This window comes from Rattus norvegicus, chromosome 13, assembly GCF_036323735.1.
Source record: "Rattus norvegicus strain BN/NHsdMcwi chromosome 13, GRCr8, whole genome shotgun sequence".
In the NCBI taxonomy this organism is placed as follows: Eukaryota; Metazoa; Chordata; class Mammalia; order Rodentia; family Muridae; genus Rattus; species Rattus norvegicus.
In genome coordinates, this window is record NC_086031.1 from 92,297,757 (window position 1) to 92,314,905 (window position 17,149).

General features: G+C 40.1%; 1 protein-coding gene across 1 annotated transcript in view; it reads right to left on the minus strand.

Annotated features, from left to right (window-relative positions):
- Positions 1–3,545: 3,545 nt before the first annotated feature.
- Adss2 (adenylosuccinate synthase 2) overlaps positions 3,546–17,149 on the minus strand; it is a 30,337-nt gene continuing 16,733 nt past the window's right edge. Inside the window, exons 5-13 of the mRNA NM_001105975.1 lie at positions 16,634–16,700; positions 16,248–16,355; positions 15,100–15,181; positions 13,402–13,528; positions 11,821–11,975; positions 10,675–10,799; positions 9,409–9,506; positions 7,917–8,066; positions 3,546–4,651 (exon numbers count right to left, since the gene is read on the minus strand). Of these exons, the coding sequence (NP_001099445.1) occupies positions 4,599–4,651; positions 7,917–8,066; positions 9,409–9,506; positions 10,675–10,799; positions 11,821–11,975; positions 13,402–13,528; positions 15,100–15,181; positions 16,248–16,355; positions 16,634–16,700 (965 nt within the window). The 3' untranslated portion in view covers positions 3,546–4,598. The remainder of the gene's footprint in view (positions 4,652–7,916; positions 8,067–9,408; positions 9,507–10,674; positions 10,800–11,820; positions 11,976–13,401; positions 13,529–15,099; positions 15,182–16,247; positions 16,356–16,633; positions 16,701–17,149) is intronic.

The window sequence follows — 17,149 nt, forward strand, 5'->3', positions numbered from 1 at the left end:
TTGTTTGGCAAAATCAGCAGCTTGAAATAACAAGACCAGATGAGGAATAAGTTACATATAAAATACAAAGAGGCCCCGTGGGAGTGGCTTACTGGGAGGAGCCTGATGCAGCAACCCACCCTTTCCCTCAGGAGGGCTCTTGTTGAATTTTTATTAAATTTTTATTGTAGTTTACTATTTATTATTGTGTGTACATACACATGGAGGCATGCGTGTTGTGTGCATGGCACACATGTGGAGGTCAGAGGACAACTTTTGGGGACCTTTACATGGTTCCAAGGATCAGGCTTGTACAAGAGCTCGTGTGTAGCATGTAGTTTAATGCTCTACCCGCCTTTAGCTCCAGGACATGACCGAGATACCAGCCCCCTCCCAGTTTCCCTCGAATCCTCTGATAAAAGAGACAGACACACGCACATGTGCAGGTACACACACACACACACACACACACACACACACACAGAGTTCAATTACAACTTGCCTTCTCGGCACAATTGTTGGGTGCTACTATCTCCTACCCTAAACTTCAGTGCTAGTCCCTCCCACCTAGCCCCTGTCAAACATCCTTGGCCACCTACCTGGTAGAGGCCACAGGCCCCAGCTCCCCCCAAGACCTCACATGGTTGCTGTGCTCTTCTTCCTCCAAAACATGGCAGAAACTCTCTACCTTCCTTGTGACTGTCTCCCTTTTCCTCCTGGGACCCAGAAGTCCCACCTGTACCTTCTACCCAGCAATTAGACCCCCAGCATTCTTTACTGAAAAATTAAGAACCAATTGGGGGATGGGACCTTAGCATTGGAACCGCTCCCTTGAATCCCCCAAGGATATTTATGCTTTGGGTTTACTATTTCCTTAGGCAGAAGCGGTTCTAATGATTTCTAGGTGGCCTCTCCCACCAGCTATTCTTCCAGATGCTAAGTATTATTCTCACTACTCCTTCTGGAACCCCCCCCCCCAAAGAAAAATTGACAGTATAGGTTCAGAGCCACGAGACACAGCACTGACCCACACCACCTCAGGTCCTGATCTCTGTAAGCTCTGTAAGGCCAGCTTCAGAGCTGGAATCAGCCAGTTCTGAGCCAGACCCCACAAAGGTGAATCATTTCTTTTGCAACAATGCACATAAACATTAGTTAAGAGCCCACATGAACCTTGTGGGGAAGCAGGAAGAAATAACAACAGCACACGTTTTGGGTAACAAGCTGTTGAGGTCAACACACACACACACACACACACACACACACACACACACTGGTCATTCAAGCTGTTGAGGTCAACACACACACACACACACACACACACACTGGTCATTCACGGTCACAGGGCCTTGAGCATTCCATGCCAGCAGTCCATCACAACCCTATTTGTTTCTTTTGGTTAAAAGCTTATCACTCAGACAATGAAGTTTGACTTTTTCAAAGGCTTTTGCCAAATCTTTGCCTTTTAATTGTATTTAATCCTTATAGATTGCCAACAATTTCCACCACTTTTAGTTTGCCTTTTGTATGTTCTACACCTTGTTAAATAAATGTATCTCCCATTATTGCCTCTTTTTGTGTTTTGCTTGTTTTTTGTTTTTGTTTTTTTTTTTTTTTGAGACAGAATTTTTCTTTGTAGCCCTGGCTGTTCTGGAGCTCACTATGTAAACAAACCAGGCTGGTCTCAAACTCAGAGATCTTGCCTGCCTCTGTGTCCCACCTGCTGGCTTCAGATTTTTATATTATCATACAAAGTACAAATTACCGTTCTAAATCTATGTTTAATACCAATTTAGCATCAATAACATATGGAATCCTGGTCTTAGTGGCTGCTGTCCCTGCTCTTATTGTCAATTGTGTTTTTATAAAGGCACCAAGTACCCTAAATTGTTAAAACATTAATGCCAGTTGTCAAGTTGCCTTTCATAGGGATCTTGGGTACATTTTCATGTTGCAGGCCATCTACACTTCCTGTAGATTTATTCATTTTTCTACTAGTTATTTTTGTGGCATCCTCAGTATTTTAAGGGTCTGAATTAAAATAGCTTTTCAAGTTCCAACTTCCTCAATGTTCTTAAAACTCTTCAACGTCCTCCGTGACAATGCCAGGTTTTAATTACATTAGCTTTGTAACGTGCCAACTGGTTAAGGCAGACCTCCTGAGCCAGATGTAGTGGCACACACATGGGAAGTGGAGTCCAGAAAGTTCAAGGTAATTCTCAGCTACAAGGTGACTTCCAGGCCAGCCAGGGCCATATGAGACTCTGTCTAAAGTAAACACACACAACCTCTCTTATTATCTTTTCAAAAATGTCTGTCTGCCCTCCTGATTCTATATAGTATTCAATTGGTATCAACTATGTACACTAACGCCCCTGCTCAAGTATCTTGTGCTACAGTTGAGTAAGGTTAACTTTGGGGTGAACCCCACTTGCAGACACTCAATATACGAAATTTTAAGATGCATATGCCCACTACATGCTTGCAACTATCCATGGAAAACAAACGACAGCATCAGATCCCCACAACTGGAGTTAGAGGCAGCTGAGAGCCACACAGTGTTGGAACTGAACTCTGGTCCTCCGAAGAGACAGAAGTGATCTAAACCGCTGGGCTCTCTCCATCCCCTGGCTCAGGCTTTCTGACTCAGCAGTTCTGCTGCTGCTCAGCTCTGACAGGCATGTAATATTTCTACCTACAGGAGTCTCTCATAACAAGGACTGGCTATTTGGCTGAGCATCCCTCAATCCACTACCAACCTCACCAGACCCTTCCTAACTTGGTTCCATTTCTTCGCCTCTGCAGGTCTTTCCAGTCTGGGCCCTGAACATTGTCCCTCATTCATTCATCTCGTTCGTTATGTTTAGCTGTCTCCTAAGAGCCTTCTCTGGCCCTCATCAGATGTTTTGATTAGGTTCCATTCATTTCACCATGTACTGGGTCACTCATCAGTGTTTAGGATAGGACTATACTTGCCTCCGATACTGCACATTCACTATCTAGCAGGGTGCAGCATATACAGCTTGTTGAATAAAACTGTAATAGTTATCAATGACTTGAAGGACAGCAGAGCTTCTCTGCTAAGCAACGGATAGATAGTTCACATCGGAGAGAAACCGAATTAGCCAGAGTGGCTGAAAATCAAACAACAGCAACGGAGACATCTGGATACTGCAGGGAAACCCCTGGAAACCAGACTTGAATGAAAATGTGTTCATTCCTGAAAATATGTTTCATTAATGCAATGCTTATAGCCAAAACACAGACTTTCCAAGGTCTTTCATTTCCACGGGGAGAGAAGCGGGACTTACCACCATTTGCTCCTTTGACACATTAGATGGCTGGAGGAGTCACTGTACTAATCATTCATTGAATCCGAGGAAACCACTCCTTTCTAGCACTTTTCTTGAACCATGTGTTAATCAAAATACTTCAGCTAAAAAATATATATTTAGATCCTCCCAAAGATTCTACTGATCTCTGCCCACTTTGTCCCAAACTGCATGGGACAGCCTTCCTCCCCACTAGTATTACTAGGAACAGAAGAAAAACAACACACAAAACATACTGGAAATATTTGGTTCCTTTTAATCAGCTATTGATGGTATAATAAAATAATCTCAAGTGATACCTAATTAAACATTTAATGGTTCATGAAGGATAATCTCAGCACAACATATAGCCTAAGTGTCAGGTAATACCTCTTTGCTTTTTCAAGAAAGGAGGAATGAAGGCATGATCAAAATTCTGGCTGACAACTTGGACTTGTGTGGGTTACTTAAGGGTCATTTTGTAGGTATACTGGCAGATGGAATGCTGGAAGCAAACCCACGGTCTTAGAAACAACAGTATGCTTAAAAAAGAAAGTGAAAAGATATACATTGAGCTCATATCTGCAAAACAAAGAAAAATATCCACCAAATATCACAACAGATTTTTTTTTAATTATTTTCCAACATTAAGATTGTTATTGTAGGGAAACATTTCTCTCTCTCTCTCTCTCTTTTTGAACACTCAATTTAATGTATTAAATAAATTGCAGAGAGAACTAAGTTCTGTGTTCTATACAAATTAAAAGTCCCATGAACATACTCCCCTCACCCTACCAAAGCTCAATTTTGCAATGGTCTCAGCAGAAAAAAAGCAGTTCACAATTTAAACAGAATTTGTAGCATTACAAAAGTTGACAGAACACTTATCTTTCCATCATTTTTTCCCTAACAGCAAAGATTACAATGGCAGAAGTGAATGATCAGAATGTAAAAATATTTGTGCAAAACTGCATTAATTGTTCTTACCATCTAGTTGTAAAACTCAAACACAATGGCCATAATGAAGAAAAGCAAGGCTGCAAGTTCTAGATGTCAAACGGGGATACATAGTTACTAACCATGGAAAGGACTGTGCGGCACCACGAGCAGCAGAGCAACAGATGTGGCAGCCAGGCCATCTGGAAGCTGGGGAGAGCGCCAGGCCAGCCATGACAGCCATCCGTCCACCAGAGACTGCAAACCAATGCCAGCTGAAAACGCACTTCAATGTCTTTATTCTTGAATTTGTAGGTCACAGAGAAATGTATAAGTCCTCTCAAGGAATGTCTCTTGCATTGCTGGCAGTCCTTAGAAGAGCTGAATCATGGACTCTCTGGATTTACCCACACCAATCCATTTAACTGGAAAACATAACGAGGAAAGAACATCAGGTCCCTGAGGGCGGGCAGCCCTGCTAGGTCAGAACTAGGCTCCTAACTCTCCTCCACTTTAAGAGTAAGGTTGTATTTAAAAAATAAAGTATTAAGTTTTCCCAGAACTGAGCGATTGACATGAAAAATTTAAAGTTAATATTATTTCTTAAAGTGCAATGAATACTGAATATCTTTCATCTCTATAGCAAAGTAGAACTATAGGTATAATTTTGTTAGATAATTTAGTATATAACAGAAACCTTTTACAATGAATTAGCTAGTATCCATTGATGTAAATGTTGAGAATCAAAGGAATGGGTTTCTGGAGCATTGGTTCAGTGGTTGCTGCTGCTCCTGCAGAGGGCATCCTGGTTCAATCCTAGCACAAATGACTTGAAACCATCTTTAACTGTAGGTTCCGAGAGTCTGCAACGCTCTCTTCTGGCTCTGCGGGCATTGTACAAATGTGCTTTACACTCAGGTACACACCAAATAATAAACCTTGAAGAGTTCTTCCTCCGTGTATAGAATTTTAGCATGTTATAAACATAAAACTTGATTTATTAGCCTGTATTAAGAAATTTATTTAAAATTGAAAAACCACATACTGTATTAGGAGTACTTTTTGTATTTAATTCTAAACATGACAAATATACAGGAAAAACTGACAGTGATTTGAGGAAGTAAATTGATTTCTTGTTGTTGTTTTGTTTTTTTTAAGTTTTATTTATTTATTATATATGAATACACTGTAGCTGTCTTCAGACACACCAGAAGAGGGCATCAGACCTCATTATAGATGGTTGTGAGCCACCATGTGGTTGCTGGGATTTGAACTCAGGACCTCTGGAAGAGCAGCCAGTGCTCTTAACCACTGAGCCATCTCTCCAGGCGTAAATTGATTTCTTAAAACACTAGGAAATTAAGTTGCAAATATTACTGCTTTCGGCTTTTTAAAAATAAGGTTATATATTGGTAAAAAATGATGAGTTAGTTTCATTTTTAAGTTTTTGTTTTATGATTTGTAAGTGTACCATGCAGAAATTCAGTGTACTAAATTTTTATATTTTCATTTCTAGACCACAAAGGAATTACTGCTACTCAAAAATAATTTAAATGGATAAAATAAGTATCTCGGTTATGGTATTAATAAAGGTGAATTCCAAATATTTCTGTTTTGCTTGCTTTTTAAAATTAAATAATTTAAAAATTATTTAATTTTTTTTGTTTCATGTGCATTGGTGTTTTACCTGTATGTACGTCTGTGTGAAGGTGTGAGGGTATCAGATCTTAGAGTTACAGACAGTTGTGAGCTGCCATGTGGGTGCTGGGAATTGAACCTGGGTCTTCTAGAAGAGCAGTCAGTGCTCTTAACCACTGAGCCATATCTCTAGCCCCTGAAGTTTGGGGTTTTTTTTTGTTTTTTTTTTTTAAATAAAAAGCTGTATTCTATGTCAGAAAGAGAGGTGGTCCTCTACCTTTTCCATGGTTCTCTTTCTGTCAGCAGCTTGTACTCATTTCCCTCTAGAAAGGATGCACACAGAAAGGATCCAGTACTGCCTGACTTGCCTTTTATTCTGTTTTAACTACACAGCTTTTATCATTTCTTCACCCTCAATGATTATGACAATAAAGTCTTGGTCCCAATCAGCAGAGACAAAGAATTTTTTAAATAGAGTTCCTGACAAATAGAAAATATAAACAAATATAAAACGCCATTATGAGTTTTACATTAAAACATATAGAAACATCTTGATGACTTTAGACTACGGAGCCTTAGGAATGGCCCAGTGCCCCAGTTCAGGGGCATGCGCTGACATCCCTGCCACAAGAGCTCTAGACTGGAGAACTACTGGGTCCCTAAAATACTGGTGGGAGGGACTTTATGTCACTTTACAGGGTTCACTAAGAGTCAGCTATTTATATTTCAAAAGCTGTTGACTAAAAGCCATTAGCAAATATGCCTTACTAAGTTTGACATCAATCTGGGACAAGAAAAATGTCTGAACTGAATCACGAATAAAAATGAAACACAAGGGACGGTGTAGGTTCACAATAGGTTGTGTGTGGAAAATACCTCCCACCTACTTTTCTTCTTTAGTTCCCAGCACTGTAAGCAAAAGCATAAAAGGGACGAAGCAAGCAGGTCATCTCATTTTAATGGCTTTATATGAGTTATATAAAGCCATTTCTCCTTTTGTCTATTTGTCTTGTTTGTTTTATTGAGATAAGATTTTACTATATTTACCATACTATATCGGCCTATCTAACCTAGCACTCTGAGCAATCCTCCAGCCTCAGCCTCCTATGAGCAAGGACTAATGAGTAAATCAACTCATTCTTAATTATTGCTTTGTATTTTTTGCTAATGAAATGTACTGGCTAATTTTATGTTGACTTGACACAAGCTAAAGTCACTAGAGAGGAAAGAGTTCCTCAACTGAGAAAATGCCTCCATAAGATTGGACTCAGGCTGGCCTATAGGGCATCTTTTAATCAGTGATTAAAAGGGGGAAGGCCCAGTTGATTGTGGGTGGTGCCAGCCTGACAGGTGGTTGGCTGAGCCAGCCATCAGGAGCAAGCCAACATTCCATGGCCATGGCCTCTGCGTCAGCTCCTGCCTGGTTTAAGTTTCTGCCCTGAATGAGTATCGAGGAACAGTGATGTGAAGGAATAAGCCAAATGAACCCTGTCCTTCCCAAGTGCTTTGGTGACCGTGTTTCACTACAGCAACAGAAACCCTAAGACAAGAGATGTCCTTTTTAAATATCTTACATTTCCTAATGTCTATCTATGCAAGACTTCAACTCTTAAGGTTAGCTTTAGGCCAAATGAAAATAACAACCACCACAACAAAAAACCATTTTCTGAGGAGGGTGAAAATCATAAAAGTATTATTTATCAAGAGAAATGATGGGCCTGAGAGATGGCTCAGTGGTTAGGAGCACTGACTGCTCTTCCAGAGGTCCTGAGTTCAAATCCCAGCAACCACATGGTGGCTCACAACCATCTGTAATGGGATCTGATGCCCTCTTCTGGTGTGTCTGAGGACAGCTACAGTGGACTTATAGATAATAAATAAATCTTTAAAAAAAGAGAGAAACGATAAGAGTCAACATCACAGGGGAAAACCAAAAAAAAAAAAAAAAAAAAAAAAAAAAAAGAACCAAATATCAGATAAACAAACAAACAAACAAACAAAAACCCCACAGACTAACAGAAAGCTAAAGACAGTCGCTCATAAAGTGTTTACCTGGTATTTGAAGCTCATCTTCAATAAACCGAACATAATTTTGTGCATTGACAGGTAGCTCCTTAAATGTCCTTGCATTAGATATATCTGTGTTCCATCCTGGGAGAGTCTTATACTGAACTTCCACTTTATTTAAGACTTCTTGGTTTGCTAAAAGTCAAAGAGTATATGTGTTTATGGAACACCGTGCCTATTGCAAATGCCAGTTTCTGAAAATACAGAGGCAGATGCTCACAGCCAACAGTGGTTGACTGAGAATGGGGTCCCCAATGGAGGAGCTAAAGGACTGAAAGAGCCGAGGGGATTTGCAACCCCACAGGAAGAACAACGATATCAACCAATCAGACATCCCAGAGCTCCCAGGGACTAACCCACCAACCAAAGAGTATATATGGAGTGACCCATGGCTCCAGCCGCATTTGTAGCAGAGGATGGGCTTTACAGGGCATCAATGGGAGGAAAAGCCCCTGGTCCTGTGAAGGCTCGATGCCCCGGTGTAGGGGAATGCCAGGGCAGGGAGGTAGGAGGGGAGGGGTGGGTGGGAGAGCATGGAAGAAGGTGAGGGAAAATGAGATAGGGGGTTTCCAGAGGGAAAAATGGGAAAGGGAAAACATTTGAAATACAAATAAAGAAAATATCCAGTAAAAGAAAAGAAAAAAAGAGAAATTGACAGGAAAATTATTCTTTATGAATGTTCAGTCTTAAAGTCATAAAAGCGTCCCAGCCTGCCAAGTTTCCTTAAGGTTGTCAACATTCCCTCAGTTGGCGTGTCCTTGCTGTTCAGGAGAGCTAATCTGAGAAATCAGCAATGTCCACTGCTAAAGCCAGAAGCAGTTACTGAACTCCCAGTAAGGACAGGCTGCCCAAACTGTACTGCCTCAAGTAGGTGTGCAAACTACAGTTCACCTGCAAACTTCAGAGAGGTTAGCAAAACCACTGTGAGGCTTGGAGGGTGGAGTAAGTTCATGTACCAAGAAAGAGCACACCACAGGACACTTTTCTTTTATCCTTTTCTCTCCCCCCCCCCCCAAGAGATAACTCCTCCTCTATGGAAATTATTCACTTTAAAATTTTCTCTCTCCCTCACTTTGATGAGACGGAGGGGTCTTACTATATATTGCCCAGACTAGCTCTGAACTCCTGAGCTCAAGTGGGCTTCTTGTCTTAGGCAATTCAGCACCATTCTTAGCTTGTGTAAACTAAGTAAGTTAAGAAAGATGAAAGCTTGAAGCTGCATGGTCAATCAAAGCATCTTTCTCATTCTGAGTTACAGCACATGCTCGTGACCCAACACTCAAGTTAATACCTGTTTTAAACAAATGCTGATGTGAGTTTATCTGCACTATTAGTAAAAATCAAGCCTGTGAAAGATAATCTTATAAATAAGTAGCAATTATATATCATATATAATATAGTTAAATAACAATATAACTTATAATAGGTTATAATGATCCTATAAATTTTAGACACAGCTTAAAAAACAAAAGAGTACCTGGGAAATGAGGTATGGTTTCCCCATCTAATTTGTAAGCAACTCCGACTTTGATCTCCGTAAACATATCCAAAATATCCAACTTGGTAAGGGCCAACCTAATTTTGAAAGAAAAGACATTGTTGAAACAGCAAACTTCTGGCATCCAATAAGGCTGATACAGGAGTAAGGAAATTCATGCAAAGCTCAAAGTTCCATAGCAATTCTGAAAAGTAGTTAGGATTGTACTTGAAAGCGTGCCACACATAAACACCACGCTGACGAGGACACTGCATGGACATAGTCTTCATAGCACACCGAGGTGCTTTCTAGTAATTACAATGGATTTTCACTGGTGGCTTCACACTTGCTCAGCTTTCTCACTAAGGGATGACTGTGGGAGTCTGCTTGGAGTTAAGGATGCACTTTGTGCCAGAGGAACACAGCAGAACGCACTGCTCCACATAATCACAAGATATTAAGTACATTTCCACACATGCTACCAGCCCAGTTCTTCATTCTGGTTAACATCACCTCCACCCTTCTGGTCAGAAACTGACAGAGTAAGGAAACGACCTCTTCGTGATACATCAAAGTTTCTCGAAAACTGACTGGAAAATAGGATTTTAAGGGAAAAATCTGTGAAAATTAAATAAAACACTAGGTTTGGGATTCTGATCCATAAATTTGGGGGGGTTGTTTTGTTGTTGTTGTTGTTAAAAAAAGCTTATTAGAAGTTCAGCCTAATTAATCCAGATACAAACACATTTACAGCAGATTTTCATGATCTGGACAATGTATCTACATCTCAGCTCCTACCAGCACCTTGATTTAAAGACAATCAAAGTGAGACTCAAAAGGTGAGTACATCCAGGCACATCAGCCGATGTCTGAACCCAGGACATCAGATACTGAGTCCACCACAGACTAAATCTCCATGCACCACCTCCGCCTTTGTATATACGTATACTGCTCACTCTATCCACCCACATAGGCATCCGTTCGCTCCTATCTGCCTATCTATCTTGCTGCCATCCTCTGTTCAGAAATACTCATGAGGTCAGCTGAGTATTGAAAGCACTGGGTATGCAGACTAACGTGGGGTGTCTCTTCCTGTACACTTTCTCCTCTATCTCACTGCACTTGGGAAACTACCGTTTCATTCTGGAGACAGACGAGTGAAGTTTCTCTGTTAGGGGACTCTCAACTTTACTTTCTACAGAATCAAATCTTTGGTTGCCAACTGTCCACTGTTTCCTGAAATAAATGTTTCTTAAGAACACTCACGCAGTAAATCCATTGATCATGTGAGCGTATTTGAGTAAGACAAGGTCCAACCAGCCGCATCTTCTTTTCCTCCCAGTAGTTACTCCAAATTCTCTACCCCGTGTTTGTAATAATTCTCCAATTTCCTGGATAACAGAATTTATGAGTTAGAATATCAGAGCTATGTATATCCAGGGAATTATAATACACACACCACACACACACACACACACACACACACACACACACACACACAATCTCTTTTGATAAACATCTTTGTGAAATAAGATGAAAATGGGAATTCCATGAAAATGACATTACTTGGAATATATTTGGTTTTGACTTTTATTTTTAATTTTTTCCTTTTTTTCGGAGCTGGGGACCGAACCCAGGGCCTTGTGCTTGCTAGGCAAGCGCTCTACCACTGAGCTAAATCCCCAAGCCCTATTTTTAAATTTTTAAGCTAATATTTTTACAATGTTATATACAGGTCAAGTGTAGATTGACATAATAAAAGTTAAATGTTGTCAATTAAGAACAAGTTGCTGTGGTCTTAAGACATGTCCCACAAAAAGGCTCTCATGCTGAAGGCTTGGTTCTAAGCAGTTGGCAATACTGTGAGGTGACTGAATCATAAGGACACTAGCGTTACCAGTGCGTCAGTCCATTAACGAGCTCACAGCATACAGCATACAGGAGGCAGGACCCTGCTGGAGAACAGGCTTCTGTGGTGCCTTTAAAGGTCAGCCTAGCTCTTGAATGTTGTTCCCTTGCAGTTTGCTAACTATGTGAGGTGAGGTGATGAGCTACCCTATGCCATGCCTTTCTGCCAGTGTACTTACTGGCCCAGACACACAGAACAGAGCAACCACAGACTTGAAACTGTCATCAACAAAACTACATCTTTCCTCCTTTCAAATTTCTCATGTAATTTTCACAACAAAGGAAAAGCTCATAAACAAATATGTTATTAAAATTTATTTAAACAGAAAAACCCAGATAATCATTCCAGGAACTAAAGTTTTACAGTTTTCCTGAAAGTTTTAAGGCAAGCACACCAAATGACCTGTGTAAATGAAGAGAGAGGCAGAAATGAAGAGAGAGGCAGGAGTGTGCTAAGGCTGGGGTCAGGGGAACATGATTCTTCTTCCTGAGAAATAGACTTACATTGTCTTGCTCTGTGGGAAAGGCACCAATCCCAACTCTAGTGGTGTAAGCTTTCACAACTCCATACACTTCTCCAACATTTTGAGGGGGCATACCCAGACCTGTACAGACACCTCCAACAGTGCAGTTTGAAGAGGTTACAAAAGGGTAAGTTCCTAGAAAACAAACAAACAAACAAACCACTGAAATGATCACACGTACACAAACACTCTAACACAGAATTACCACTAAGACATGCATATGAGTTCACTCCAGGCATCTGAAAGACTTGACCATAACTGTCACTGTCCTCTCTCAAGTGCTCAATGTTTTAACTTTGAGTCTCTATCTGTAACGTTAAAAGGCAGTTACAAATGCAGGTGGTTAGAACTTTAACTGAGGAACTTTAGTTACAGAGAACCCCAGAGTATGGGCAGTTGTTAACTTGGCTCTCTAAATACATGCTGACTAGTTAGAGGATCTTATGTAGAAACCCACCTACATATTTTGACTGGGTCCTCTTAATTCCAAGCAAATGACTCCCTGGAGGACATATTTAGGGTGCAGCAGGACCCAGGGCAACAGTAATTTTGCGGTGTTCACCATTTCCCCAGCTTTTAAACTCTATTCAGAGAAATCCTCAAGTTACAGGAACAATTATGAGGGTGCATTTCCCTTCCCTTCATACTGAACCACTCACCCTGCTAATTGTACACTCTCTTTCCAGATTGAAAAGTCATATCATAGGATAAAAGGATAAATATATCCATTATAGACAAAGATATTCTCTGTAACTAGTATCTAGAGCCAATGAAATGTCCCAAGGCTGAGGGAAGGCTCAGCAGATAGGAGCACTTGCTGCTCTTCCAGAGGACCCCGCTTTGATTCCCAGCACCCACATGATGGTTCACAGCCATCTGTAACTGTATTTCCAAGAGATCCAAAACTTCAGGCCTCTTCAGATCCAAAACTTGGGTCCTTTCACCCATGTGGTATACAAAATGCATGCAGGCAAAACACTCAAACCATAAAACAAAAATAAACAAATTAAAAAAAAAGAGAGAGAGAGAAAGAAATGTCACCCAGAACTGTTAACAGTATAAGAAAACATTTCAATATAACCACCAACAGACTAAGGAAGACAGTCATCTAGGTAAGTTTAGCGTAACCATGAGGATGGGAGAAATGCTGAGTCTACAGAAAGTCTCATGCACAGAGTTGGCATAAACAGGCTTTCCTAGACCTCAACATAGGTTTAGTCCAATTTCCATATTTTAAAAGACTCAGGGGCGATTATTATTTTACAGTTCCAGAGAAACAGTAGTTGAATAAATCAACAATTCACAATCTGCAGAACTCCAAACCCACAGAATCCAAAAGATTCCATTTTTAATGTAAAACTTATACTGTGCTTGCTACAATGTTCTTTAAAAAAAAAAAAAAACCAAAAAAACAAAAAAACCTTACTATATATGACAAGCTACCTCATTCCCAAATACACAAGCTAACGCACTATTTATAGCCTCCCTAATGCTAACAGTAACATTCATGTCTAAGCACTTTGGGCCCAGTCAAGCTACCTGGAGACCGTATCTCACTTACCAAAGTCAATATCTAACAGTGCTGCGTTCGCACCTTCTACCAAGATTTTCTTGGGGGGTCCATGGAGGGCCTCATATAGGAAATAAACTCCATCTCTCACCATCGGTTTAATCCTTTCCATATAACCCTACACAAAGACAAAAACCAGTTTCCATGTGCACTAATACATTGTAACACCAGTCAAAGTGTAAACTACCTGGCCTTCCACAGTGGAAACTGACAAATCGGACCTGAAAGGCACTGGTGACAGGCTTCATCCTAGTGCAACATTTGGATTAGCTTTGGTCTCTCAGAAGAGTGATTAGTAAAACAAGGGTGGGGGAAGTGGCACAGTAGCAGAGTACTTACCGAGCACGTGTGAGGTCCTAAGCAACACACATACACACGCGCTATAACATGTAAAGGTTCTATAACAACTTCACTGGAAACAGCGTAAATGCTCACTTCATAAACTAGCTTTCAGGAAGAATAAAAAGAGCTACTATCTGTTTATATTAGATGGCATTTTTTCAAGGTATTTGAAAAGCTGCATTTATAATCCACATAACTAACAATTTTCAAGTTCAGACACCGAAATGTGGTAAGGACACAAACCACACTGCCAAGATTGCAACATTAGTGACCGAGTGCTGTCACCGTTTACAACACTGTAATATGTCATCAGTCGACAGCACCAAATACTAACATGCGTTGCTAGTAATGTTCAACTTCAGAAATGTTTAAGTAAAAATTGTAAATACAAGTTTCCCTGAGGACTGCTGTACAGCAACAAAACCTGGGTTTGACTATGGCACCAGGAAAAATCATCCCAGAAGCTGTTCCCAGGAACCTGTGTGAGTATGTCGCACCTGCTAATGAATGTCTGTCTGGCCCCTCCTTAGCATCTGTCTTTAACCTCTTATTTATATTTTAGTCCTTTCTCTATGGCTAACACAAAGCCCTGGTTCAACATATGCTGCTTAGGAAAACCTTCCCTGGCTTCTTTTGTTGTTCCTTTTTCTCCCCTTGAGCCTCCCCTCCCCTCCTGCTCTAGGCTGAGCTCGTGCAGGCCAGGCTGGGCTCCACCTCAGGGTGCAGCAGAGGAGGAACTTCAGCTGGTGATCAGCTTCCTGCTTCCACCTCCCAAGTGCAAGGAGTGCTGGTGTGTGCCACTACACCCAATTTATACGAACCATAAACAGAACCAAGGTCCACAACTATTAAAGAATGACATATAGTATGTAGATTTTACTCAGTTCTGAAAACAAAATTAATACTTTTAAAGAAGTAATCAGCAGACATATAGGAAACAAAGTGAGGTTTACCAATGACTGAGAAGGCATTGCTAATGCAGGCACCAGTGGATCTCACAGCTACCACTGGTAGTTTTCTCTGATGGCCAGTAAAGTTAATCGTCTCAGAAACTGTTATCAATCCTACCAGCTGACTTCAACTTTTCCAACAGTTCTCCACGGCCTCCTAAATCATAGCTAAGTCTCCTGCAAATGCATTTGAGACCTGTGATCTGGCTACTTCCGCATATCCTTCCTTTTCCCACCCAGCACTACATCTAGACCTAACTGTGTGACGTCACTGACATGCTACGCCCAGGGATGACTGGTCACTAGTTAATACACAAAGCTGAAATGTATCAAAATCTCAAATGTTAGTTTGGCAAGTTAGTATTTAAAGTCCACGACTAAGCTAAGAAAGCATTACCTTGAGTTGTTGTAATTCACCTTCAATGTCTATTTCCAAAGTCGGATATATAGATTTATACTGGTTAGCTAGAACTTTGAACCTGAGAAATAAACATATCATGGCATTAACTATATAGAAGAATATTTCAAATAATATCATCCAAGTCAAGTGATTTCTATGCCTTATAAATGGTCTTAAAAGTAAATTAGTTTTGAAATTGAAGTTACTTTTGGAGAAATAAAATTAAAGTAAGAGGGGTTGGGGATTTAGCTCAGTGGTAGAGCGCTTGCCTAGGAAGCGCAAGGCCCTGGGTTCGGTCCCCAGCTCCGAAAAAAAGAACCAAAAAAAAAAAAAAAAAAAAAAATTAAAGTAAGAAAACAAACATGAAGTAAATTATGCACTCAAGAACATTTTCATGTTTAAGGAAAAATATAATTAAGGTGATGTGTGTGGTTAAAGAAAAAAGACTGGAATAACTAAAATCTGAAAATATAGAGGACGGACATTACAATACAATTCTACTATGTGAAGAAGTCAAAGGGGGCAGTCTGCGTGACACTCAGCAGCAATTATCTCTCGGACTTTTCAGTGCCATGGCCTGCCAGTGCAAGTGTATAACTACATTTTCCATGAAAATAATTTTACAAAGGATATGTCAATATAGCATTTCTACTTTTAAAGATGTATCCAAAAAATTTACCAGGACCTGGAAGGCTAGTTATTTCTGGATGGGAAGACATAATGGGTCCCTGACCCTGAAATACCAAAACCAGATCCTACCTAGGACATGGTTAGCACATCAGAATGCCACATTGGGAACATTTCCTTTCACAGAAACCAGTTCACATATCAGTCCTCAAAGACAGTACACGGCTGTCTCTGTTCTCTTAGGATACCATTCTTCACAGTCATCAGGTTTTTTTTTTTTTTTTTTTTTTTTTTTGTTCTTTTTTTCGGAGCTGGGGACCGAACCAAGGGCCTTGCGCTTCCTAGGCAAGCGCTCTACCACCGAGCTAAATCCCCAACCCCTATCAGGTTATTTTTATGAAGTAAATGTAAATACTAATGTTCCAATTATTTTGTACTCTGGGTCTTAAAAATCTGGGTTTCTTTGTTTTTTTTGTTTTGTTTTGATTTAATAGTGAAAAAACAAGTAAGTCTTTTACCTCTCAGAGAAGCCATCGAAGTCAGAAACAAGATCACACATCCGAAGTCCACTCCGAGCAGCTTTAGAGGAATATACAGGGCCGATACCCTTTTTCGTGGTACCCAAACTTAAAAAACAAACCAAAACAGCTTTAAGTTACACAGGAAGATGGAAGTCTTGTTGTCGGACAGATCTTTTCAAAGAAGGAAGTTACATCTGATTATTTTCTATTTGTGCAATTTCCTATGAGCCTATTAGCACGATCTAACTGCTCTTCTTTGAAACCTAGGGAAAGATTCTTATCTATCTGGGGTTTTGGTTTGTTTATTCTTGGCTCAGAATTTATACATAAGGATGTATGAAGATGTCCTCAAACTATATAAAAATGAAATATGTATGTCATACTTTTTTCCTGCTTGCTCTTGTCTCTGCTGTTCCTGGATACCATCAGCTGCTTGATGAAAGTCAAACACTGAGGAGAAATCAAACAAACCACAGCTGTTACTAAAACAAAGATAACATGCAAGGTAAAAATATTTCACTCCAAACTACTTAGACTACAGAGACTCCCAACCTTGCTTAAAGTAACAGTGAGATACGTTTCTAAAAGTAGTAATAACAGCTCACACTTGTAATTTCAGAAGTAAATAGGCAGTAGTATTGGGATCACAACAAGTTTGAGGTCAGCCTGGGCTATGTGTTGAGTTGCAGGCCAGCCTGGATTATACATTTGAAGAAAGCAAAAAAAGAAGAAAAAGACAAAAGGCCAATTTTAGAATATCTTACCCTAAAAAAAACTCAATAAAGTTCAATCTCTAACAGTAAAGTTCAATCTCTAAAGATACTTCCCCCTTTCTTTTTTTTTTTTTTTTCTTTTTTTCTTTTTTCCGGAGCTGGGGACCAAACCCAGGGCCTTGTGCT